Source organism: Mesocricetus auratus, unplaced genomic scaffold, assembly GCF_017639785.1.
Source record: "Mesocricetus auratus isolate SY011 unplaced genomic scaffold, BCM_Maur_2.0 Super-Scaffold_6730, whole genome shotgun sequence".
NCBI classification, from domain to species: domain Eukaryota; kingdom Metazoa; phylum Chordata; class Mammalia; order Rodentia; family Cricetidae; genus Mesocricetus; species Mesocricetus auratus.
In genome coordinates this window covers 97,975,730-97,999,711 of record NW_024429184.1, presented here as the reverse complement: position 1 = coordinate 97,999,711, position 23,982 = coordinate 97,975,730, and the positions used below count along the sequence as shown (strand labels likewise).

General features: G+C 43.0%; 1 protein-coding gene across 1 annotated transcript in view; it reads right to left on the bottom strand.

The window, feature by feature from the left end:
* Positions 1–1,336: 1,336 nt before the first annotated feature.
* Fbn2 (fibrillin 2) overlaps positions 1,337–23,982 on the bottom strand; it is a 186,384-nt gene continuing 163,738 nt past the window's right edge. Inside the window, exons 56-65 of the mRNA XM_005069091.4 lie at positions 20,406–20,531; positions 18,926–19,132; positions 17,822–17,947; positions 16,164–16,286; positions 14,383–14,499; positions 13,633–13,761; positions 12,026–12,145; positions 6,473–6,704; positions 5,061–5,235; positions 1,337–3,282 (exon numbers count right to left, since the gene is read on the bottom strand). Of these exons, the coding sequence (XP_005069148.1) occupies positions 2,908–3,282; positions 5,061–5,235; positions 6,473–6,704; positions 12,026–12,145; positions 13,633–13,761; positions 14,383–14,499; positions 16,164–16,286; positions 17,822–17,947; positions 18,926–19,132; positions 20,406–20,531 (1,730 nt within the window). The 3' untranslated portion in view covers positions 1,337–2,907. The remainder of the gene's footprint in view (positions 3,283–5,060; positions 5,236–6,472; positions 6,705–12,025; positions 12,146–13,632; positions 13,762–14,382; positions 14,500–16,163; positions 16,287–17,821; positions 17,948–18,925; positions 19,133–20,405; positions 20,532–23,982) is intronic.

The window sequence follows — 23,982 nt, the reverse complement described above, 5'->3', positions numbered from 1 at the left end:
TCCTTGGTGGTTAGTTATAAGGAAGATGATGGATGGGGAAACCCACAGGCAGCTGAGCAGAGCCAGTGAGAGCTCACTGACTCTGGACCGACAGCTGGGCAACCTGCAAAGGACCTAACTAGGGCCCCTGAATGTGCGTGACAGTTCTGTGGCTTGGACAGTCTGTGAGGCCCGTCCCTAGTGCATGAACTGAATTTTGGGAGGCCTCACCCTTACCAAGAAGTGTATAGAGAGCTGGGTGGGGGAGGTGAGAGGAGCCGTAAAATGAAAAAAAAAGACTTTAAATAAAAAATAAAAAGAATGATATAAATTACAGTTGTTAATAAAGCAGCCAGGGATGCCCATAAGGATCCTACTTGGTAAACGCTTTTTGGAATCACTTTCTTCTAGCACATTCTTCCGTGTAGCATGCCTAATGCCTTTTATCTTCTGCACGAAGCTCCCAGCTGTGCAGGTTTTTAATCTTCTTCATGAGAAGGTTTAAGGTAAACTAAGAGCCTTGTTGCTTGATATTCAGGGCTAGAGTCAAACTTGGTTCCAGGTCATTTGACATTACAGAGCTCACGCTGTACCGTTAATATACGCCAGATGAAGCTGCGTGCGCATGTTAAGTTTTAAAGGATGCCCCGAGGCAAATACTTTCCTTATTCCACACAGCTAATTTCTGGTTGGCAAAGGACAGAATTAAGATCAGTCATAATAGTTCCTTGTTTTCTTATTCCTTGGATGAAAAATTTAAGCACACAAATCCTACCATGGATCGAATTAACTTGCAGATCTTGGAAACTCGATTGTGTGTGTGTGCGCCCGTGTGTCCACCCACTTTAGCAATGTATCAAAGGAGGGTTCATATTAAGTTCTGTTAAACGTATTCACTTCACAGAGTAGCGTGCACAGCATTCCAAGTGATATGCTCTGGACTGCTTTTGGGTGCAGATGCCATTTACATTGGGATGTGCCTGCGGTTTACTTTTGCTTAAAGATCTGGTACCAGTAAACTTTGTCTTTATTCTCTTAAGAGACACTTCAGGCTGCTTTATTACAACAGCTTCTACAAATATACTGGTGGAAGAAGCGAGATGCTTTGAGGTCTCTGGAAAACTGGGTCCCAGGAAGCTCAGAATTTATGCAGAACTGGATGATGCCACCATTTCAATTGTGTTATTCTGTATGATCTCCTAACTGCTTTTATCATGCATTTCACAGAAGTCCTTTTTCCTGTGGAGGTTCCCTGCCCTGCATCTAGTTCTTTAACACATAGCCCTGCAAGCAAAGTCCCCAAGGCTTCCCACAAACGTACCAGCCACTGTAGTCTCAGGACACTCAGCCAGAAAACTACCCCAAAATAAGCTTTATTGCAAGACAAGTGTCATATTTGATACATAGACCTACAAAAACAAACACAACCAAAATCCATAAGTTTTTCCTCACAAACACTTGATTACAAATTTACATTGTTTTTCTTTTTAGTTATTAAAAATGAACAAACAAAACAAAACAAAACAAAACAAGCCCCCAAACACTGGATATAACTGGTTACTACTCTTTGGTCGACACAGGTGTGAGAGGAAATGATTGGCAGTCTGTGTGTGCTTTGGCCATTTCACATCTGAGGTTTCATCACTGGTCCAGGAATGGGTTCTCTGGAGAGAAGAACTTGGGGATGTGCTTGAATTGGTACCTCCTGGTGTAGCATCTTTTCGAATGGCTAAAGCAAACTAAACATCAATTCATTTTACAAAGGTATTTCATACACAATAAGCTATGATAAAATGAGGCATATGGTGTATAACTACAGTATTAATGAAAATTCTAAAAAAAAAAAAAAAAAACCAAACATGAGTTAGAAAAAAAAAAACAACATCAACGTATATTCCTTGGCTGTGTGGCATGATTGTTTGCACATATGGCAATCCTGAAATAGCTTGAACATAATAAATGCACCATTAATCTACGACAGCACCAAACACGACAGAACACCAGGTGCTCCTAGTCAAAGGAACAGTGGTTCTTCAGCTGCCTAGGGGACCACAAGTGCGCAGCGCGCCCCTGGTAAGAATGAGGTGTTGTGGGTAGCACATGTGGTTCCTTGAGGTTATGAGAAGGAAATACAGTACAGTTTGGCCTGCGATGCTAACGGTCTCACAAGCAGTCAAGGTATTTTGCTACAGTGGTTGAGTTTCCTCTACTGTTGCCTGGTGAATCTGGTGATGTGAAACATTGTCACGTGAGCTGTTTTGGCTTTGATCTCCTTTAGATAGGGTCAAACGACATTCACGTCTTTTAAATTATTGGTTACCCTGACCATTCAGCTCTGCAAGACTTTCTTTCAAATAGCCAGGTGCGTACCAGTTGGAGGCTGGTAGAGAAACTTAAGGAAACATCTCTTGAATGTACTGATTTTTTTTAAAGCACCTCTAAAAGAAATAGCTCAAATTTATAAATCTAAAGAAAAACAAGCGAGTTTCCCTTTTTGTTTACATAGTTTGTTCATTTCTCCATATATTACTGCATTAAAATAAATAAACATCTATATTTTTTAATTAGCAACTATAGCAAAATACCCAAAGTGTTACAGACTGCTAACAGGAAGAAAGCTCACATTATTTTTGTGCATTTAGTGCCATATGCTGACCTCTTGAACATTTTTCATTTTTTAATATATTTTAAAATGAAGTTATATAAAAAATACAGTAACTATGTTTGCCTTTGCACTCAAATCTTTGGCCATACTGGAGTCTAAATTATCCCTTCTGTGAGGGTCAACATTCCAAAGTCTGAATCAGGAAGGAAAGGAGCAGAAGTCTTTTTTTTTTCTCTCCTCTTTAAAACTAGTCACTGACATTCCAAACACTTCTGAAGGCTGGCTGTGCTGGGATCTGAGCTGGGACCCAAGTCTGCAAAGGGCTAATACAGCTGAATCTGCAGCCTCATCCTGAGAGCCTCCCCCAGCACCCCCAGGAGGTAGTCATCCTCATTGTGCTCCTCCAGTTTCCTAAGCTCCTTCTTCCCATAGAGAGGGATGCTGCTGATTTCCAGTGTGTACGTGCCAGGGCTGAGCTTCTTCTTGGCTGTGTGCAGGTAGCTGAGCCCGTTCCTCTGGTGGATGCGGAAGATGCCCTCGTCATTCCCTTGGGAGATGACATAACGGATGTGGTTGTTGAGGGGCTCAATGGCCGGCACCAGTTCTAGGATGTGCTCCTTGGAGCCGAGGCCAGAGAGGTTGAACTTCATGTTGACCGGGCTGTCCATGGCAACGCTATCGAGGCTGATTTGTTCCACCTGGGGAAAGAGCAGACACACAGTGGACTCAAAAGCCCATCCAACGGCAGGTTGGGGCTGTTCCCTGCTTGGCCATCAGCTGCCTGTGAAAGAGGCCCTTGTCAATAGGAGTGAGGCAAAGCTTCATCCCACGGATGATGCCCTGTATCTAATCCATCCCCAACAAGATCGTTAAAGTTACAGGATTTAGGCCACAGAGAATAGTCACATAGACAGTTCTTTTGATGAGTTTATCAAAACAGCACATGGTGCTTGTTAGGTATTGTAAAGTGAGAGACAGTCATTTTTCTCGGGCGCTGTGGCCAGATTGCCCATGTCTCAGCAGATAGCCGCACGTTTGTGAGCCTTCGGGCCGCATTAAGGGCATCCAGTGGGATGTTAACTAAAGAAGCAGCTGGACAGGGGATGCTGTGTTGGGAGATTCTCTTCAGGGAGCTGGAGGGGAGAAGTGAGGGGTCAATGCCTCGTGTGCATTGTGTGCAGTTCTCAAGTAAACACTGTAGAGAAAAGAGGACCATTAAAGCAATGAGTCTAATTTTTATCTTTTCTGGGGTCTTCCCCCCCCCCCCCCCCGAAATCGTCATCCTCAAGGCTGGGCCCTGAGCTTACCGGGACACTCAGAATACATAAGAGTCATGTGCAGAGTGAGCCAAGATGGGTAAAAGCCAGTGGGTGGGGACCAGATACCACAACCCGAATTTGTCAGCTGGGGTGTGAGGTAGGAACGCACTTTAGTTAGACATGCCCAGAAACCCTAATCCTTTCATGTGGGTGTGTGCTTCACTGAGGCTGTGGCTACAGTTGCTTAGAGGAATCTGTCATTATTTGGACAGATTAAGTTTCATGTACCACAATAGGAAGGCTGTGCTCTGTAACTTGAATGATTTTCCCTGATTAAGCATCCACTGGAGACTTCGATCTGTTTAAAAGTAAATGTAGTATTAACTTGTTATTTTAAAATACTATCAGAGATTTGGGGGCTAAATTAGTGTGGTCCTATAGCTAAGGAAGGGTTCTGGGGTCCAGAAAACTGAAGCAAGCTGCCAGTTAGTTAGTGACTGTATTTTGTTTAGAGATGAGGGGAGGCAATTCTCAGTAATATGAATTTAAAGAGAGGTGACTTGTGAGATCATACTGTCTCTGGCCTCAGGGGCAATCATCAACATCCCTATATGTGGGTTAATAATCACTGAGACACATATGACCTGTGGGTGGGGCTGAGGGACAGATCCAAAACCACGTAATTATGCTGCTAAAATGCCACTGGGAGAGAAAAGATGCCAGAGGCTGGAAAGTCAGACCTCTGGTTCTTTATAAAAGACAAGCTAACTGAAAACAAAATGTTATGATGGGTAAGACTTGTAAGCACAAAACACCTGACTGGGCTGTGGACCCACTGAAAAACCAAAACCGACAGTGTCTTGTATGTCTGGAACAGAACTGGAAAGATTCAGACCATTCCAGTTTTGAATTTCCAAATAACTATTTCTCAAGTGGGCACCTCCCACTTTGTGGCACAAGTACAAACTACAGCAAAATGATTTGAAATTAAATCGCTGTCTTCCCCAGGGCTTTGTGAGCTAGACATCATGCCACCTAATTTTAGCTTGCTTATCTTCACCACACTGCACCTGCCAAATTACCCACTCAGTGTCCAGACAGACTTGGCTGAGCTGCAGCTGGAAGCATATAAGTGGCACTGTGACAAGACATAGATAGCTTTTTGTTTGTTTGTTTTTGTTTTGGCAAAGCAGGGTTTCTGCTCCGTGTCTACTCACAGCCGAGGCTGGCTCGGGCTCCGGGGCGCTCCTCTTTTGCCTGGCATCTTTCTTGGAGTAGCCATTGATTTTGCACTCATAGCAGGCTTCTGGGGACAGAGCATTTTCCTCATCCGTCTCTGTGTCCACTGATAGGTACTGTCCTTTGTTGAATCCCATCCCCGAGACACAGTGGCTGTGCATGAGGAAGAAACACGGTTAGACACTATCCTTAGCCTGGGCAGTCTAAGGATCTTTCAAAAACATGGAAGCCACTGAACAAGCCCTAACCCACTGTTTCTCAACCTGGGGGGGCGTGACCCTGGGGGGCTGTCAAATGGCCCTGACACAGGGCCTCCTAAAACCACGGGAGAACACAGATATTTACATTCTGATTCACAACAGTGGCAAACTTACAGTCATGAAGTAGCAATGAAAATAATGTTATGGTTGGGGGGGTCGCCGCAACACGAGGAGCTGTATTAAAGGGTCAAAGGGTCAAAGAACTGCGGAGGTGGACTCTTTAATCACAAAACCTGATCTTTGTGGCTCTTCTCCACACAGAGGGAGAGATTTCCCCTCGGTGTGATTTAGCAAAATTTTGAGGATGAGTCCTGGACTTCCCCAGTTTCCAGTCCTAACTAGACCGAAGCACGGAAGGAGAGTGTAGTTAAGGAGGTAAAAGCAGCGCTGAGAGTCCAACGGCAACGAGAAACTGCTGCTTCCTGAGTCCGAAGTTGGCTCTCACTGTTCAGGAAAAGATCCCTGTGTTAATAATTGCTATTTCCGAATTCCTATTTTAGTTAGGCATTGTGTTGGCACTAAAGTGACCCGTGCTAGGCCCAAACTTTTCTGTTACATGTGACTGTCCGTGTCCCTTGGTGCCTGCTTCATCTACTCTACCTTTCAGAGAAACATCATCCCTATTTACTTCTAAGTTACCATCTTCTGTGTCACTCTCGGTGGAAGGGTGCACGGGGTTAGTACTCAGCCAAGGGAGGTAAGATCTGAGAAAGTTCAGTTGCCCAAAGGAAACCTGCCTTGTGGAGAAGGACTGTTCCATTCCTGGGCAACATAAAACCAAGGAACAAAGGAAGAGACAAAGTCCTTGCCGAGAGGATTGCTGGCTCAGCACCTGTGGCTGCAGAACCACACAGGTCGTTTCCATGTCGACCTCTCCCAGAAATACACAAACTGGCCTCTGGTTGGAATGAGTCAGTTTCAGCCACTACAAGGAGCAAAGAGCGATACTATGAAGCTCAAGTCTTAGGCTCTCCACAAAGGAAGCCATCCTGTACTTCGTGGCGCCTAAGCCCCAACACTTGCATCTCTTGGGCTTCAGTGCTGTCAGGGTTCCTTCCTTTCCTTCCCTGCAGTGGCTGCCGGCTGAGCTCACTGGCGAGAGGAATAGTCACCCTTTGATGCTGCCTTACCCCTGTCCCACTCTGAAGTACCCCGGCGGGCAGCCGCAGAGGTAGCCCCCTTCGGTGTTGGAGCAGCCATAGCTGCAGGGGTTGTTGGAGGACGAGCACTCGTTCACATCATGGCAGGCACTGGAGAACTGGTCGAAGGAGAACCCGGAGGGGCAGGCACACTTGTAACTCCCCAGTGTGTTGTAGCAGGAAGCTGATCCACAGGCGCCAGGGTTGGAGCATTCATTCTCATCTGTTCAAAGAAAGAAAGAAACTCTTAGACTTCCCTGTGTAAGGGGCGGGGACGAGGAAGATGTGAGTCGGGGAGTGGTCTCCAAGGGCCTATCAGTTTATAGGGGAGATAACTAAACAAAAACAAAAACAAAAACAAAAAACTACTGTTAAGATTGTCTTCAACCACGCTGGGCATTGGTGGCGCACGCCTTTAATCCCAGCACTTGGGAGGCAGAGGCAGGTGGATCTCTGTGAGTTCGAGGCCATCCTGGTCTACAAAGAGAGTTCCAGGACAGGCTCCAAAACAATACAGAGAAACCCTGTCTCGAAAAACCAAAAAAAAAAAAAAAAAAAAAAAAAAAAAAGATTGTCTTCAATCAGGTAACTTCCTGGAATGCTGGGAGTTGAACAAAGCCCTATGGGAAATACAGTGGCTGGATGCATTTGTCCTTAAAAAGGCACTATAAGGTGTCTTGCCACCACTCGCTGGGATTCCAGAGAGTGGTCCTCATCTGAGTACATCCTAGTCAGTGCTTAAATAAAGCTTGCTTCAAAGTTGCCTCAAAAAAAAAGTCTTCAAAACAGAGAATATTTAAAAAGACACTTCAGAAATACATCTTTAATGGCAAAAAAAAAAAAAAACCCTAGAAACTCACACTGCCCTTTTCTATTCTATTCATACTATTTTTGAGTACCCAGCCCTAGGGACAGATATTTGCAGTTTACCTAATGAATAATTCTTTCATTTTCTTAACAAAGGGTTATTTCAAAAGCCTGCATTTCAGGTAAATCCAGAGAGAGCAAGTTGGCAGTTGCCAGGGCTTGGGGGAGGGAAGAAGGGGGAACAATGGTATGGGGTTTTTCTTGGGGGAGGGGGCAGCTGCCTACTCTTGGAGCTGACACTGTAAAAAAAAAAGGATAAATTTGATGGTCTGTGAATCAGGTGGATGTTTTTTTAAATCTCGTCTCTGTATCAGCATTTGTGTCAACTGTCCCTTAGCTCTTCCCTACCCCTTCATGTATATGGAGAGGGAGCCTTTATGAAAAACGTTGGAAACAACCCTGCTCGATGCTACTGAACTAAGAGTGGTTTTAACTGCTCCAGGGTCTGCCCCGGGTGGGGGGGATGGGGGTTAGGGCAGCCTGTGCTTTATGCAGAGCGTGGGGTGTGTGTGTAGGGGGGGTTGTATCCCGCCATTAGCAGACACTGAGCCCTTAGCTGCTAAACACTCAGCTCCAGCCCGTGGAAGCAGCACCGTTCCAGGTCTGTTTTCAGTTGGCTGTTATCACAGATTCAAGGCTCCACGGTGCTTTTGACTTGGGGAATTATGAGCTTTCTTTTAACTGTTTGGTTGATAGATAGCCCTGGGTTTGACTCCTTTGAGCTTTATTAGAACCCAAATTTCACCCTGGGCACAAGTCACATCTGGTCCATGGAATTCCTTCCATTCTTGTGAATGCATATGGAGTGTAGAGCGTCTGTAGACATATTTCAGCCCACGTGGGGAAGCAGGCCCATCTGTGAGTGCGCATACCCAGGGAATGAAATGATTGTGGGGTGGGGGTGTGGGGGGAGAGGCCTGCAGTGACTCAGGAGATTTCCTAGGTGGAGATGGGCTCAGCAGAGGCTTCTAGAAAGGAAATTGAGCTTCATTAAGCCCAGGATATGGAGGCTACCAAGAGGGCAGATAGTAGATACATTTTAATGTAATAAGCATTGTCTGAGAATTACACGAGACAACTAAGTGTTGAACTATTAGTCATCGAATATAAAACATATTCAGGTTACCTAATATGTGAGACCCCCTGGCCTTTATTATATATGGAGAAAATATATACATTCTCAGTAACCTGGTTACGTGGGACCTGAACGCATCCCGTGTTTTGTTTCTGTATTTGAGAGACTTGGCATTCTGAGCCAAAGCTCCATCCACTTTTATAATTAGTTCTCACATTAAAATATGTAGTATTTCTCCTCTAACATGGAATCTAAATCAGATTATAACTTAATAGCATGTTGCCACTAGGCATTGTGTTAGGTAGAAAAATTAGCAAGAAAGTCAATTAACTGGGTCAGTTGAATTTGAACATTCCACTTACAAGAACATTTTAAAATAGGATAATGTTTCTAGAAGCACCCTAAGATCTAATATTTATATGCTACAAATATATAGCATGGCAACATTATATGAAGTTAGTCAAATATGGCTTTGTTTAAGATTTATTGTGAATTAAAATGCTGTGCTAGGCTATGTTGTGATTATTTTTGGAGAGCTTATAATATAGAAGGAACTGAAAGTTATCAGCAATAAATGGCAAAAATTTGCATACTGAAACATTTTCTTCATGTGCAAATGTTCATTAGAGTCACAAATTTTTTTTTTCCTTCCCAGACAGGGTTTCTCTGTGTAACCTTGGCTGTCCTGGAACTAGCTCTGTAGACCAGGTGGCCTTGAGCTGGCCTTGAACTCACAGAGATCTGACTGCCTCTGCCTCCTGGGTGCTGGGATTAAAGGTGTGAGCCACCACCGCCTATTGAGTCACGAATTTTCAATTTTGAACAATCAGAATACTTAACGGTGGTCGAGAGTGCTACCTCCATCTGGGTATTCTGTGTCCTAAAATGATCTCTTGATTCTCTGTGGTATCTTATTAAACTTACTAACAGTGGGAAACTTATTAAAGTGGGGATTTGGATGGTAAGCCTTTTCCAAAATGGACACTTTCAGAGAACTTTTACTTTTCTTGAACTGGTGGTAACATGAATAATATATAAACTTAGGACTCTGTCTACCTGACAAGAGGCTGGTACAGTGACTGACGGTTTTGACTGCTCACTAAAGGACTGAGAAAACTACTTGAAATTCTTCTTTATATCCCCCGCCCCCCACCAAGCAGGGCTTATTCCAGCAGTATCAGATAATCTGAACTTTGTCATAATTCTTACTCTTAAAGCTAACTTGTGGCTTTCTTTAGCTTCCTGGCTGGGGGAATTTCACTCCGTTTCTGTCATGAACTTGAGCTAAAATTCAAACTGTGTTAAGGTTTAAAGGCAAGAATAGTGTTGATTTTATCAGAGGCCAGCTGAATCCCTGGAAGGAGCCAATCTCTGCTTGTCTACCAAGGGAGTGGCTGCTTAGAGAACCGTTTTAGGAAAGAAAAGCTCCTAACCGGCTCTTGCAGTTGGGGAGACTGCTTATGTACTTTGGTCCCCTTTCTTGTCTGGCCTTGGGTTCTCCTGCTTTAGTCTGTGGGTGCTGGGACTGTAGGCACATCTCCCCACAGCTCATCCTGGAAAAGGACTCTGCTCAAGGTATTTCTCTCATCAGAAGGCACCCAGGCCTGGGTCTGGACTCTGGCAGCCTAGGATAAAGCACTTAACTCCAGGAATTTGGTGAAAAGGAAATGGGAATGGTACCTTACCATTTCAAACTTCACTCAGGCTTTTAGAAAGGAAATTGAGCTTCATTAAGCCCATGATATGGAGGCTACCAAGAGGGCAGAGGCAATTTCAAGTGGAAACTCCAAAGTTACTAAAAGCCTGTGCAGACAGTTTTGCATTGGATGTTTACAGGTTCAAACTTAAGAAGTGTAAAAACTTGCCGGGCGGTGGTGGCGAACGCTTTTAATCCCAGCACTCCGGAGGCAGAGGCAGGCGGATCTCTGTGAGTTCGAGGCCAGGCTGGACCGACAGCCTCCAAAACAATACAGAGAAACCCTGTCTCGTAAAACCAAAAAAAAAAAGTGTAAAAACTTGAATTGATACCTTATACATGTTCTCATTTCTGTTTAAATTCCCTTGAAAAGGAAGAATTTGGTGTGAGTTAAGTACTAGGGAATGGGTCTTTTGCCTTAAGCTTTGCATAGCTAACCAAGAAGCCTACAGTCCTTACTCAAATGAAGTATAGATTATATTATATTAAATAGAAATATAATAAAGTCTCATATCATCTCTAATAGTCAAAACCACTATTGTCTGTAGTCTGCCAGCACTTGGCCTCAGTATCTATATCGTGTGTGTGTGTGTGTGTGTGTGTGTGTGTGTATGTGTGTGTGTGTATTCTGTGAAGCAAAAAGGAAGTGAATTATATTCATGAAATAATTTTTATTGGCAACTTTGGTAATCAATTTAGTCTTATCCTTTTTTCCTAGCTGCACATTTTATTTTCAGTGTCTTATTCATGTTTTTAAGTTGGCATATAAGACAATGGGTTTCATTTGTGGTACTTGCCCACACAAGTAATCATTGTCCCTTGCTCTAGATCACAGGCTGTGTCTACAGATGTGCATTTCTGCTGTGGCAAAGCATTTGCCTCTGGCCTGGCAGGAGGCCACAGTCCAGATAGAGGCATCACAGACCTCGTGTCTCTTCTGAAACACTTGGTTTTCTTCTCAGCTCATTGAGCTGCCATTAGAAACATCTTCTGAGAAGAAAATAAAAGATCAAACCAAGTCAATCCATTTGGTGGAGCATTACATTACTTTTGAATGACGTGCGTGATAGCTTACATCACTTCAGAGACAAAGAAGCATCCTGCTATTCCTGAGGTGGGGGTGGGGGTGGCTCTGCTTCCCTTCTGTTTGGCAAGGCAAGCTTCTACTCTCAAGATGTGCTGGGCAATGTAGCTACAGAGTATGTTCAAACATAGCCAGGGAATTGGGCATATGCTAAGTAGGTCTACTCAAGAAGAATACTGTTCGCTTTGATCAGTGGCTTCTTACGGGGAGAATTTCCCTGATTATTATCAATGCAAGGAAGAGAACGGAAGAAATGCCTGTGTGTTTTCTCTTATAAACATTTCTGTCTGGAGCTGTCAACAACAGTATCCGCTGTGACTAGCTGCCTTTTCTATGTTAAAACAACGTCACAGTGCTTATTAAAGCTGTATGACAGGAGGGCACAGATAGACCGGCCTCAGTTCTTAGAATTCCTGATCAGACATGGTGGTATGTGACTGTCGCTCCAGCCTTGGGTTGCAGGATCTAGAGTTTGAGGCCAGCTCGAGGCTACATAGCAAGCTACTGACAAGCCTGGGACAATTGAGGCTCTGACTCAAAAAGGCGGGAAAAGATCCTTTATGTTTCTAAGAGTGTAATGGGTGAGTACTTCTGCGACCTTTTTAAGAGTGAGCAGGGGTGGGATGGAAGCCTGGACCTTACATGTGCGGGGCAAGTGCTCTACCACTGAGTTGATATGTAGTCCTCCTACATATCAACATTAAATACTGTTTTTTCTAGGTCCTAGGACACTGTACTACATCTGCCACTTTAATTATTTATTCCGTTTTCTCAGACACTGAAGTGAGGAAAGAGAGTTCTGGGTCCCTGAGGCATGCTCACCAACACACTGATTCCATTGGTAGTGCTGAACGTATCCCTGTGGACAGCCGCACCTATAACCTCCCAGGATGTTCTGACAGCCGTGTTGGCACCTGTGGTTTCCATCACATTCATCAACATCTGCAAAAACAACCCACGTACGGGCTTTACATTCCCTTGTTAAATGCGCCCCAAACCTTTTAAGGGAACAAACAAACGGGCATGGCATACAGAGAGACTGGGCTTTCTTTCCACATGGTTATTAGTCCTTGGCGGTGCAATGAATGGCTGAGATAAGAAACCTCCTTATTCTTATGCTGCCCACCAGGCCATGGCACACCAGTGCTCTGAATAACAGCTTAATTTCAGCAAATCAACCATAGTAACCACAAATGTGGTGCATTTTGAGTTGATTAGCTCCATATGGTATGATTCATTTGGTAAATTATGTACACACACACACACACACACACATATATGCACATTACAGATTCTAGCTTATTCAAAAGTGATTCACATGTAATCCCCACCATGAGGAAGATACAAAAACAATGGAGATATCTATAAAGTATAATGGTTTTGCACGCAAAATTTCTTTGTCGGTCAAGACATGCAAATCCTTTTTAAGTATTTGAATACCTTGTTATTTTTAGACAAGATGTGGTACAGTACATATGGAATAATTTCTTTGTTAATGTATGCATACACTTTTGGAATGACTACTAAGGCTTTGAAATGTACCCCAAAAGAGTGAAATAAAATTGGCATGTCTGATGTGTGTGTAACAAATTTACATGGATAATTAATAAATAGTATCTTATGTGGATGGTCATGAGCTGAATTCACACATGGCGAGCAGCTGTAGATTCAGAAGGCTTTCAATGGCTATTGATTTCAAATATAAAAATTAAAATTACAAATTTTAAAACAAAAATGGCTGAAAAATACAACAGTCCTACAATTCTTACAAAGAGCATATTTAATATTTTGAATGTTTCTAGAGTTGAAAACCACATACTTGAAGGAATAACTTTAAAAAGGATAACTAACTCAATAACATAAATTACAGGACCATATAAAAATGGAAAGGTAGTGTCGCTAGTCCTATAATCTGAGGCCTTCAACACTAACATAGTCATCTTCCTGTACCTGAGCACTTGCCAAGTAAACGCTGAAGACCCATGTGACAGTTTTTTAGGATTCAGGCAAATTCTTACTTACCTCCCAATAAGGTGTTTTATTGGATTTTGTAAGAGAAAAAACACTTATTTCATGGGAGGCGCCAGAGGCTCCCACTAGTAAAGAGAATGGTGCGAGAGCTTCAGTCTCTGCAAAGGTCAACTCCATTTACATGCTCCTCTATTGTGCTCCACCTTGGATACTGAGGCAGGGTCTCTTGCTAAGCCCAGAGCCTGCTGATTCCTGTGATCTAGCTATCCACCTTGCTCCACACAGCCCATTCTTGCTTCCAGAGCATTGGGACTACAGAAGAGGTACTGTGCCTATTGGGCATTTATTTGGGTTCTGGGGCTCTGAACTCTGGTCTGCAGGCCGACAGGACAAATGCTTTATATGTTGGGCCATTTCTGAAGCCCTGATATTAAGGACTCTTGTGCACACGAACTCACCTTCACAGTTCAGCCCAGAGGCATCAAGAGAGAACCCTCTCTGGCACTCGCAGCTGAAGCTTCCAGGAGTATTCTGACAGATGCCCTTTGCCCCACACAGTGAAGGCTGAGATCCACATTCATTATTGTCTAGCAAAGCAACAGAATGGAGAGAAAGAGTCAAGCTTCCTGACATGTACCATGAGAACCAAATCTCACTATGTGAAATCAATCAGCTGACGGATCCAAGCTCAAGTTTCCATCGTATGGAGAAAGCATTTCAGACAAAGTTAAATCCGAATTTGTTAGCAAGAGTAGCGTAAAAAGGTGCACTTTTCAGTGACTTGATGCCAGAACATATTTTAGAGTTAGTGGAGGCACCACTTTAGATGATATAGGCTAAAAATCTCTTAACATGTGCCTTCTAAAATAAAACCTGAAAAGTCCCAGTATGCCTATTAGCCTTGGATCATATTTTATCTGAGCATCACAGCAGTATGGAATAGGAAACTTGTATTGCACTGCCTATAGTACCAATGTGTTTGAGGATTTCTGCTGCTTGACATCACAGCTTTACTGAGGATGTTCTATCGGAGCACCACACAGAGCGTGCCCACTTCACAAATGTGTGTCCAGGCCTTCTTCCTGTGGCTGACGTTCTCGTAAGCAAACATTCATGTTACCTACAACTTCCTTAGGTCGGCCAGGTTGAGCCATAGCTGGGCACTTGCCCAATGTCTGCAAAATACCTTGACTCTGGATTTGCCTTACCAATGCAAGCGGTGTGATGCTGGGTGAAACCAGGAGGACATTTACAGGTGAACCCCCCCAGGGTGTTGACACAGAGGAACTGGCAGTTGTGCTGTTTGGTTTGACATTCGTCGAGATCTGAAAAGACAGAGAGGTCCAGGAGAGTCATCAGGGCCACCCAGGTATGCATTCGTTCTCATGAAGCCACGGGAGCTGTGCATGGTCTAGGGGATCATTTGGTTTGAATTCCAGCTCTAGTCTGTGAAGGCTGCCACATGCTTATGAGGGAGGGTTTGAATGTGCATACTAAACAGACTACGAGAAGAAGGCTGTCGATCAGGGTGGGGTGGCTAAAGGTTTTTAGGGCCAAGCTTTCTTAAAGTAAGACCTGGACGGCCCAAACACAGCAAGTCCACCATTTTCACAGCTCACAATGGAAACGTAGTCCTTCTTGTACTTAATGTGGGTTAGCACAGGGGCGGTCACTTATGAAAGGGAATAGTAAATAAAAAGAAAGCAGAGTTTGGAAATGGAGGAAGGTTTACCAGATCCAAATGGAAACACCATCACTAACATGAGGAGGAGCAAAAACTTAACATTTCTGCTGGGCATGGGGGTGCAAGTCTGCTAAAAAGACAGTCAGAAACCCCAGACCAAAGCAAAACAAACAAAAACAAAACAGCCGTAAATTTAGAATTAATATCTGGACTCTTCTAATAGGAAACTCGAAATTGGACTTTGGGTTGAGTGAAATTTAACTTGGGAAGAGTACGTTCAAAGTGAGTTCCCTGTGCAGTGGGAGGTAAGAGTGCCATACATTTCACAAACCCTGCAAAATCAGTTCAGGAAAACCCATTTCTCTAAGCAGGGTCAAGAGAATTCCAGAATCTGCTGCTTTTTATGCACTTATTTTTCAATATAGGTTGGAAATAAAACCTTGCTTCACAGAGAATACAGTTAAACCATCTCCTCAATCCATTAGCCTCACACTTAGGAGGTTTCTATAAAATCAAACACAGAGTATGGCATTGAAGCCATTTTAGTGATCAAATTTAGCATGGTGAACACTCTTAATACTACACAAAAAGTAAGGCACGCACTGGCTACTCACCTTGCTGCCGTAAATACAAATGAGAGATGAAGTCTGAGGTAAGCAGCTACAAAAACTAATTTCTCAGGATTTTTTCAACTCTTGCTTCAACATTTTTTAATTAAAAAGTTACCATATGTATAGATTATGATATTTTCATACATGGACACCATTGTAATAATAACCCCCATTATCTCTTCTTGTTTCTCCCTCTCACCTCTGACCGCCTCCCCAGAAGTGTTCTTCAACTTTCATGTCATACATAGTTTCTTTAAAATTTTTAAAAATCAATATTTAAGACAGAACACAAAGTAATAGGCTTCATTATGTCATTTTTACACTCCTATAAAAAAGTCTAGAATCTGTATATGTTAGAAAACATGATCTTTGTATTCCTGAGGCTGGCTTGTTTTGCTTAATGTGATGACATCCAGTTCTGCCCATATTTCTTTGATGTAACTTTGAGTTTCCTGGATGAAAAAAAACCCCTCCATTGTGTTTATATGTGTGTTTTATTTTCTAAGGAGTGAAATATCATGATTTAGACTTTTAAATCCCCTTTCCTTCTATAATGGGAGCCCTGGTGCAGTTTTCTGTGAAGGAATGTTTTAATACAGGGGAAGCCCATGCCACAACGCTGATCACAAATATGCAAATGTTACCGGAGGCAGAAGAGAGAGATAAGGGTGGCTGTCACTGAGACTCTGCTCACCTTTGCATGTCTTTCCGTCCTCCTGCAGAACATACCCCCGGGGACAGGAGCACTGGTAACTGCCCTCCGTGTTCTTGCAGATGAAGTTGCACGGTTTTGGAGACTGGGAACACTCGTCGAGGTCTAAGTGGGAGTAACATGGACACGAGAACATGAGCGCCATGGTTACGAGACGGCCAGCCCCCTCCTCCCTCCACATTCTCACTTCATCCTTTTCTGTTCTCTGCAGTTCACAGTGGAATCAAATCCAGAGAGTAGACGCTTAGAGCAAGGGTCTCTAAAGTAGCAGACTAGCTTACTGTGACAGTCAACGGGCAGATCCTGGCTAGCTCTCAAAATGTCTAGGCAACTATTGGGGCTCAAAATTTTTCCTTCAGAGTAATGAGACTGGACTAGACATTGGGAGCCACACAGCTTCTACTGGCTTCATCAGTGGCCTCTCCTACCCTGGGTCTCCTGGACACTCCAGTGTGGGTTCAGTCTGAGCCCAAGGCTCCCTGTTGTAGCCTCTCATGGATGCCCCCTGAGCACTCTATTGGATGCCCCCTGAGCACTCTATTGGATGCCCCTGAGCACTCTATTGGATGCCCCCTGAGCACTCTATTGGATGCCCCCTGAGCACTCTATTGGATGCCCCCTGAGCACTCTATTGGAGGCCCTCCGAGCACTCTATTGGAGGCCCTCTGAGCACTCTATTGGAGGCCCCCTGAGCACTCTATTGGAGGCCCCCTGAGCACTCTAGTGACCTCTCAGGCACTCATCACTTTTCCCTCTTTCTTTTACCCATTTTTGGTCCCAGGGTGGTGTTACGCTGTGGCCTTTCTACACTCTGTTGTCCATTTACAGCATCTTGCTGTTAAGCCATACTGAGCTGTCCTCACTGGGAAGAGTCACCGCTTTACCGCCAGGCCTGTGATTGACAGCAGGCAATCTCTATTTCCTCCACAGAGCTCACTGGATGGATGCCTGCTTCATGCAGGAAAGCCCTCGATTGACAACCTACACCTGGCTAATCCCCGTCTGCTGTTTCTACTGCGTGAGTCAAATACGTATGAAGGGCCAGGTACTTTTTTACTAAAATAGGTAATTTAAGAGGATATTGCAGAAGCTGAGGAAATACAAAGAGACTAATATATGTTTGAAAGGAAAAAAAAGGCCATTCTCCAGCCTTCCATTTGCCACAACATGGTATGGATCATGGATGAGATGATTAAAGAAGAAAACTGCTTTGTAAAACAGTCAAAAGATACTGTAGTGAGACTGCTTTGCAAGGAGAGATTTTAGATGATTCCTATTGGCATTTGTAGAAATGCATTCTGTTTCACATACCAATTCTCTGGATTCACAAAAAAAAGTATTTTTTCACTAACTAAATGCACATTCGCAAATTTTAAATTAAAATAGAGAATGTTGAAAGTACATTTTTCAACTTTTATGTTTCCCTTAATGCATAGAATTTGAGATGAACTGGACCTTGCACCCCACAGAAATAATCAAAAGACAAGAACTCTGTCATTCAGAACAGCATCAGCGATGAGTTCGCATCCTTCTGTAAAGCTGCATAGACAAGTGTTCCACCAACTGCAAGTGCTCTCTAGTAAGCAGGGGTTGCCATACCGTGTGTGTGCAACCTCATCTTACCTACACAAGTTTCTTACCTACACAAGCTGTTCCGCTGATGTCGGTAGTGTAGCCAACCTTGCAGAAGCACCGGAAGGAGCCCATGGTGTTGACACACTGGCCATTAGTGCAGAGGCTGGGCATGACCTTACACTCGTCGATATCTGCAGAGTAAGAAATAAAGAAAAAGGAAGAGAAGTTAATGCCTGCACAGTGGAGATGGCAGCGTGGGAGGGGAACAAAAGCAAATGAGGAGGCAGGGGGGTGGGAGACCAACAGGGGAGGCCAATGCTGCAAGGCTCAGGCTGGACTATTCATTCTGCATTCTAAGTAGGAGTTACCAAATATAGTAAACTGCCACTTGGAAGTCTGACTCTTCTGAACTATGCGATAATTTATATAGATTTGGGCCTCCAGTTCCCACTTGCTTTAGACAAAAGAAAGGCTTCTGTTAGCAGCCAGACAAACAGAAATGGGAAAGAGTAATACTATCACAATTGCATCTAAAGCACTAGTGCATTTATGTGTGTTCTATATGGGCATCACAAGAATTCTCTCGCATAATGCTTTATAAAGCGCATGTGTACAGGTGTGTGTGGGAGCCAGGGGAACTTCCCAAGTAGGCCTGACTGGCCGGCCAGTGAACCTTAGGGTTTCATCTCCCTACCACTCCTGGCCTTTTAAAATATTGGTCCTGGGAATCTAATTCATGTCTTCATGCTTGCAAGGCAAGCACTTCACCCACCAAGCTATCTGCCCTCCCCCTCTTCCCCAGGCCATGAGTCACAAGATTTAAGAGATCTATTCCTACATCAAACCCATGGAAGACTTTACTGTTCTCACTTAATAGACAAGGAAACAGAATCACAAATCTATAGTAACAGTAAATAATGTCCCCAAGAAAATGGCACAAACCTTTCTATCCCCAAGGTCATGTTTGCTAGTAACCTCCGGACTGCCTTTGCCTTGTTGAAAGAAATGTTGCTCACCGAGTGTAGGTAGGGATTCGTTCTATTTTCAGGATACTTCCACACTAGCAAGTTTCATAACTAGGATGACTTTTTCACATTTGTTTTAAACCAATTTGGATGAATGAAAATTGACTGGTCTGACATGATGCCTGAAGTCCCTCTGCACAGTACCTCTTCCATCAGTGGCGTATCCTGGGCCATGAGGACATGTCTTTCTGTACTGGGCAGTTCCGGGAAGTGGGCACAGCTCACACTGGTGGCCCCAGCCTCGCCCGCCGTCACAGCAGCATTCTGACTTTGTGACGAGATTGCGGCTACTGGAGGCCATCTGACACATAGTCTGCAAGACCTCTGCAAAGCACAGACCCTGCCGGTTGTCTGGAATGGACACAAGGCAAGAGATAGGAGTCAAGCACAGACCCTGCCGGTTGTCTGGAATGGACACAAGGCAAGAGATAGGAGTCAAGGTCAAGGAGCCGTCAGCTTGGTTTTCAGGGGACAATCATGCTCTCCTTTTCAGCAACAACCTCCAACCTTGAAATTATTCTTCTTAATGTGAGCAGTCTACATTTAGTTATTATAAAGTTTTGTTGACATTACACCTTACACCCCATGGTATTTATACTACAAATAGATGATTAAAATTGACTAAAGTTATACAATATTTACTCTTTTCAACCCAGTGAAAGTAATGACTAAATGATAAGGAATCCTATTCCCACAGAAACCCAGAGAAAGAAACATTACATATATTTATTTCCTTTTAGATGAAGTAATGGCAGGTAGGAATTGAAAAATAAATTCACAATTATGTTATGAACATGGTGCTTATTTCATTATTCCCTGGTGTTTTCTTCACTGAAAGGACTGAATACAGTTTAGATAGCACATTACTGTAAGTATAGGAATATCTTCTTCAGTATGAATTAATAAGCCGGGTGTGCTAGTGAAATTGTAGTATGAACAGAAAACAGAATTCTTTGTAGGGTATCTTTGCTATTTTTTCAGAGACGTATTACCATTGAAGGTCTAGAAATAAAAGACATTGTCTTGAGTGTAAAAATCTTCATACAATTGGAGGTAACATGTTGATAACCTCTGATGTTTGGCTCCATCAAGCTACTGGATTCGACCACATCCTACTTTTACACCTGGTGTCATTAATTGCGATGGCTAGAGTAATGTTACATGTCAGAATTGGCTGAGTGTGATATAGTGCCCATGAGGATTCTATTTTCCACTAGAAAATATTTTGTGATTTTTTTTTCTGGACCGTAATATAAAAATTAACCTCTACTGCATTCTTGAAATATGGCATTTGCTTTGCATTAATCGTGGCAGGGCTTACTTAACATTGCAAATATTTTCTTTTGGAATTAAGTCATTTCCTCGTGCGAGTCTTATTCGGGTCACATTTTCCACAGAGCTTAATGAATCTTAATTTTGGAAAGACCATTTCAGGTTGTTATTTACAGTACATGTGCATGTATGTCGTAGGCATATAAATATATCATTTTAATAGACATACCTGTGGGGGGGCATTAGAGTACTATGCTTATGAGGTTCAACAGACTAGGATACATGAGTGAGTCTCTGATGACTTCATAAACACGCTTTGCTTACCAAGAATAATATTCATATATTCACTTACCAAGGCATTCAGTGCCCGAGGAACTTGACTGAAAGCCTTCATTGCACTCACATCTATAGCTTCCAATGATGTTAACACAACGTCCATTTTCACAGATGCCGGGCTTGGTCCTGCATTCATTTTCATCTTCATAGAAAAAAAACATGAGTAAAGGGCAGCTTGTAAAACCATAGTTTCCTAACTGTCTTGTAGTGGTTACATCATACTTAAAATTCTTTGCCAAAACATCAGTAAGATGGGATTAATAGAGTCACACAGCTATGGCGCCCAGTGTATCTCATCTATCCAGGTGGTTCCTTTTTAAAAACTTCCTTCTTGACCCTACTCCCGTAGAAGAGGGATGGTGTTCTCATAGAATGACAATGGTAGGGAGAGCTCTTCTCCAAGACATTCCACCAGAGAGGAAGAATTCTGTGGAAGAGGTGCTAAACTTTGGTGATAGAGAGATGGTCTGTTGAGATGGTGGTAACCAGGGATGAAAGCTTTTTGAATGAAATCACAGGGTCAACTGTGACCTCTGAGGGCAGTTCACGGGACAGAGAACTTAGGGAACAGTGCTCTTTGGCTCGGTGACAAATAAGTATTCAACAACAAACAAAACAAAACAAGGCAAAAACCCAACCTCATATAAATTCCCAAATATCATTACTGGGTTTGGACAACATTTTGTAAATTGTATTAGTTGATTTCTCAAAGCTGTTTTCAAGATAAGGGAGCTCATGACAACTTCATCTTTTTGATAAATTGCTCCTTTTCTTTTTATACATTTTAGTTTTACAGTCTTTAGTTTTCTGACATCTTTTTCATGTTTCCTTTTTATTAACATTTGCCTTGCATACCTTTCCCATCTCTTTGCTTTCAAACCATCATCTCACCCTTTGATTTAGGGATGTTTCTTACACAAAGCATTTAGCTGAACTTAGAATTGTAAAAATGCGTTCATCTTTCATCTAGCAATGAAGCCACTTAAGACTTGGAACTTCATTCTTACCTGCCATTTCATATATTTCATATTACTTCATATTTACTATGCTGTTGCCCCATTCTCTTAGCATCTATCAAATCAATCTAATTTTTTACGCTTTCCTTATGTCTCCAACTCAGGTTTGGAAATTACCATGTTCTTTCCACTCTTGTAGCAGCAGCCTGTAAACGATTTCAGGATAGTCCTTAAATGAATTTTCTACCAGAGTCAAGCAGAGATTTTTTTTCTTTACCCTGTGCATGCTACGTAAGCATTCTGTCACTGGGTTATGACTCTAGGCTCCTTTATGTTTTGAGAGAAGGTCTTCTTAAATTGCCCACACTGGCTTAATCTGACTCTGTAGTCTAGGATGGATTTGAACTTGCCATAATCTTGCTTCAGCCTCCTCAGGTTCTGCCTCAATAGCGGGATCTGTTCAAAAGTTTCTACCCATACCTTGTATTTATGTGTGACCGGTGTGTTATTACATATATGTAATGGCTGTCTCTTGGATTAGATTATGTAGTTTGTTTACTAGTTCAGAGAGGGCAAGGGGTTATGAAATAAATTACAAAACAGACTTTTGACAATGGCTTATTTTGATTGTTCTTATACTTCACTAAGCTTAAAATTTTAGTTCAAGATTATTTCCCTCTGAACATTTTGAAGATAGTGGGCTATTTTCTATTGTCCTGTATTTTTGTTCAATTGAAAGAATTCTAGTTCCCTCCCCCCTCCCCCTGAAGCGTTGAGTAGTTTCATTTTGTTTTTAGTGTTCCGAAACTTACAATGATGTGACCTTATCTAGATATTCAGTTTTAGGGGGAAAAAAAACCTTACTATGGAAATTTAAAAGTACTCACTAAAATGAGATAAATTATGAATATTTATGAAGGGTTTTATGAGACAGGTTTTTCTCTGTGTAGCCCTGGCTATCCTAGAACTTGCTCTGTAGACCATGCTGACCTCAAACTCAGAGATCTGCCTGCTTCTACCCGCGCCCTCCTCCCCAGTGTTGGGATTAAAGGCATGTGCTACTACCACCCAGCTTAATAAATTTATATTGACTTAAATTTAACAGTAGGGATGAAGTTCTCCAATAGCGCATTTGCTGGATACATGGCCTAACCTAAGCGCCGATACTTGAATGGCAAGTTGATGTGCCTCAAGTTCTACCGTTGTTAGTTCAAGTTACTGCCACTGGTAATGAGAATTAAAATAAAGGGGCAGAAGCTGAGTTCCCCACTACTGATAAAATCTGTAGCTTTCATTGGTTGTATCTTAGTGTTTCATTACCCAGGACATCTTGATTCCCAGCATCCATCATCTTTCCTTGAACAATTTCTGCACAGCAGGACCACCAACTATTGCCATGGAAACATGCCCACTGCTCTCCTGTGCCCATCCCCTCTTCCTACTCTGTGTCTCATCCACAGAAGCACCACCAAGAGGAGAATGATGCCCCAGGCAGTTCTCAGTTTATTCATGAGTCTGGGCACCATGGAATTTGGACTCCTGTGGGCTAACCCACTACAGTCCCTAGTGTGTCTATGCAGTCACAGTACTGGGAAGTGGATCACCTGTACTTCTGGGCACTGCCCTCCCTTTCCACAAGATGAGGCCTTTGTGTTGTCTTCCAAGTCCGGTACTTTGTTTTGCCTTCTAAGATCTCACAGTTCTTTCTCAGGAAATCATACCCTGGTATACACTCCCCAGTAACTTCTACCTTACCAACCAAACCCAGAGCAGAACACTTCTCAGTCACATGTGATGACTACGGTAACTGTCACATCTCCTCATTCTCTATTAAGGACAAAACTTGAAAGAAGGATCTAGAATTGCCCACCCCACTTCCTCACCTCTGATTCTTTGTTTTACTTGCCTGCTCTGTCTCTCTTGAGTGGGGCTTCCTGAAAGGCCACCAAATACAACTGTCATGCTGCTGTCTACATCTGACCCTTTTACTCTGCCACACCTCGCAAACACAGATTCCCTGACTTTCTCAAGACAGCACGCCATCCCACAGGGTCTCCTTTCTTGCCGGCTACTCTGTTTCCATTGCCTGTGGGTTTTCAGTTGACCTACACAGTGGAGTTCCCAGAGCTCAGCTGCTGCCTCTTCTCCTCTCTAAGATCCCTTCCTGGTGTCCATGTCCATTCCGTGATCATTGAAACAATGTTTATGCCAAGAATTTATACCTCTGCCCCATGAATGTGTGTATGTGTGACAATACCACATACACAGGATACCACTTCCACAGCAGTTTATTATCCAATCAACTCATTCAAGTAAAAAGTCGCTTCATCTTTTAGACTGCTTCCCCATCATCTACCCTGTCAAGCATCCATCAACAGTCCCGGATGTTGATTAGCTTATGTTTTTATTCTAAATCTGTCTACACAACCGTGGCCCCATCCTGGATGATTTTTAAATAGCTGCCTAAATGACATCACTACTTCTGCTTCTTCCCCCTTGAAATGCACCACTTACAAGGCAGCCAGAGTTCTCTAAGAATGTCAACTAGAGGATAACAACGCTAGCAGTTAATTGAAATTTTACCATCTGCTCAGCTCTGTCCTAAATTAGCTGTGACAACATCCCCATGAGGTAAGG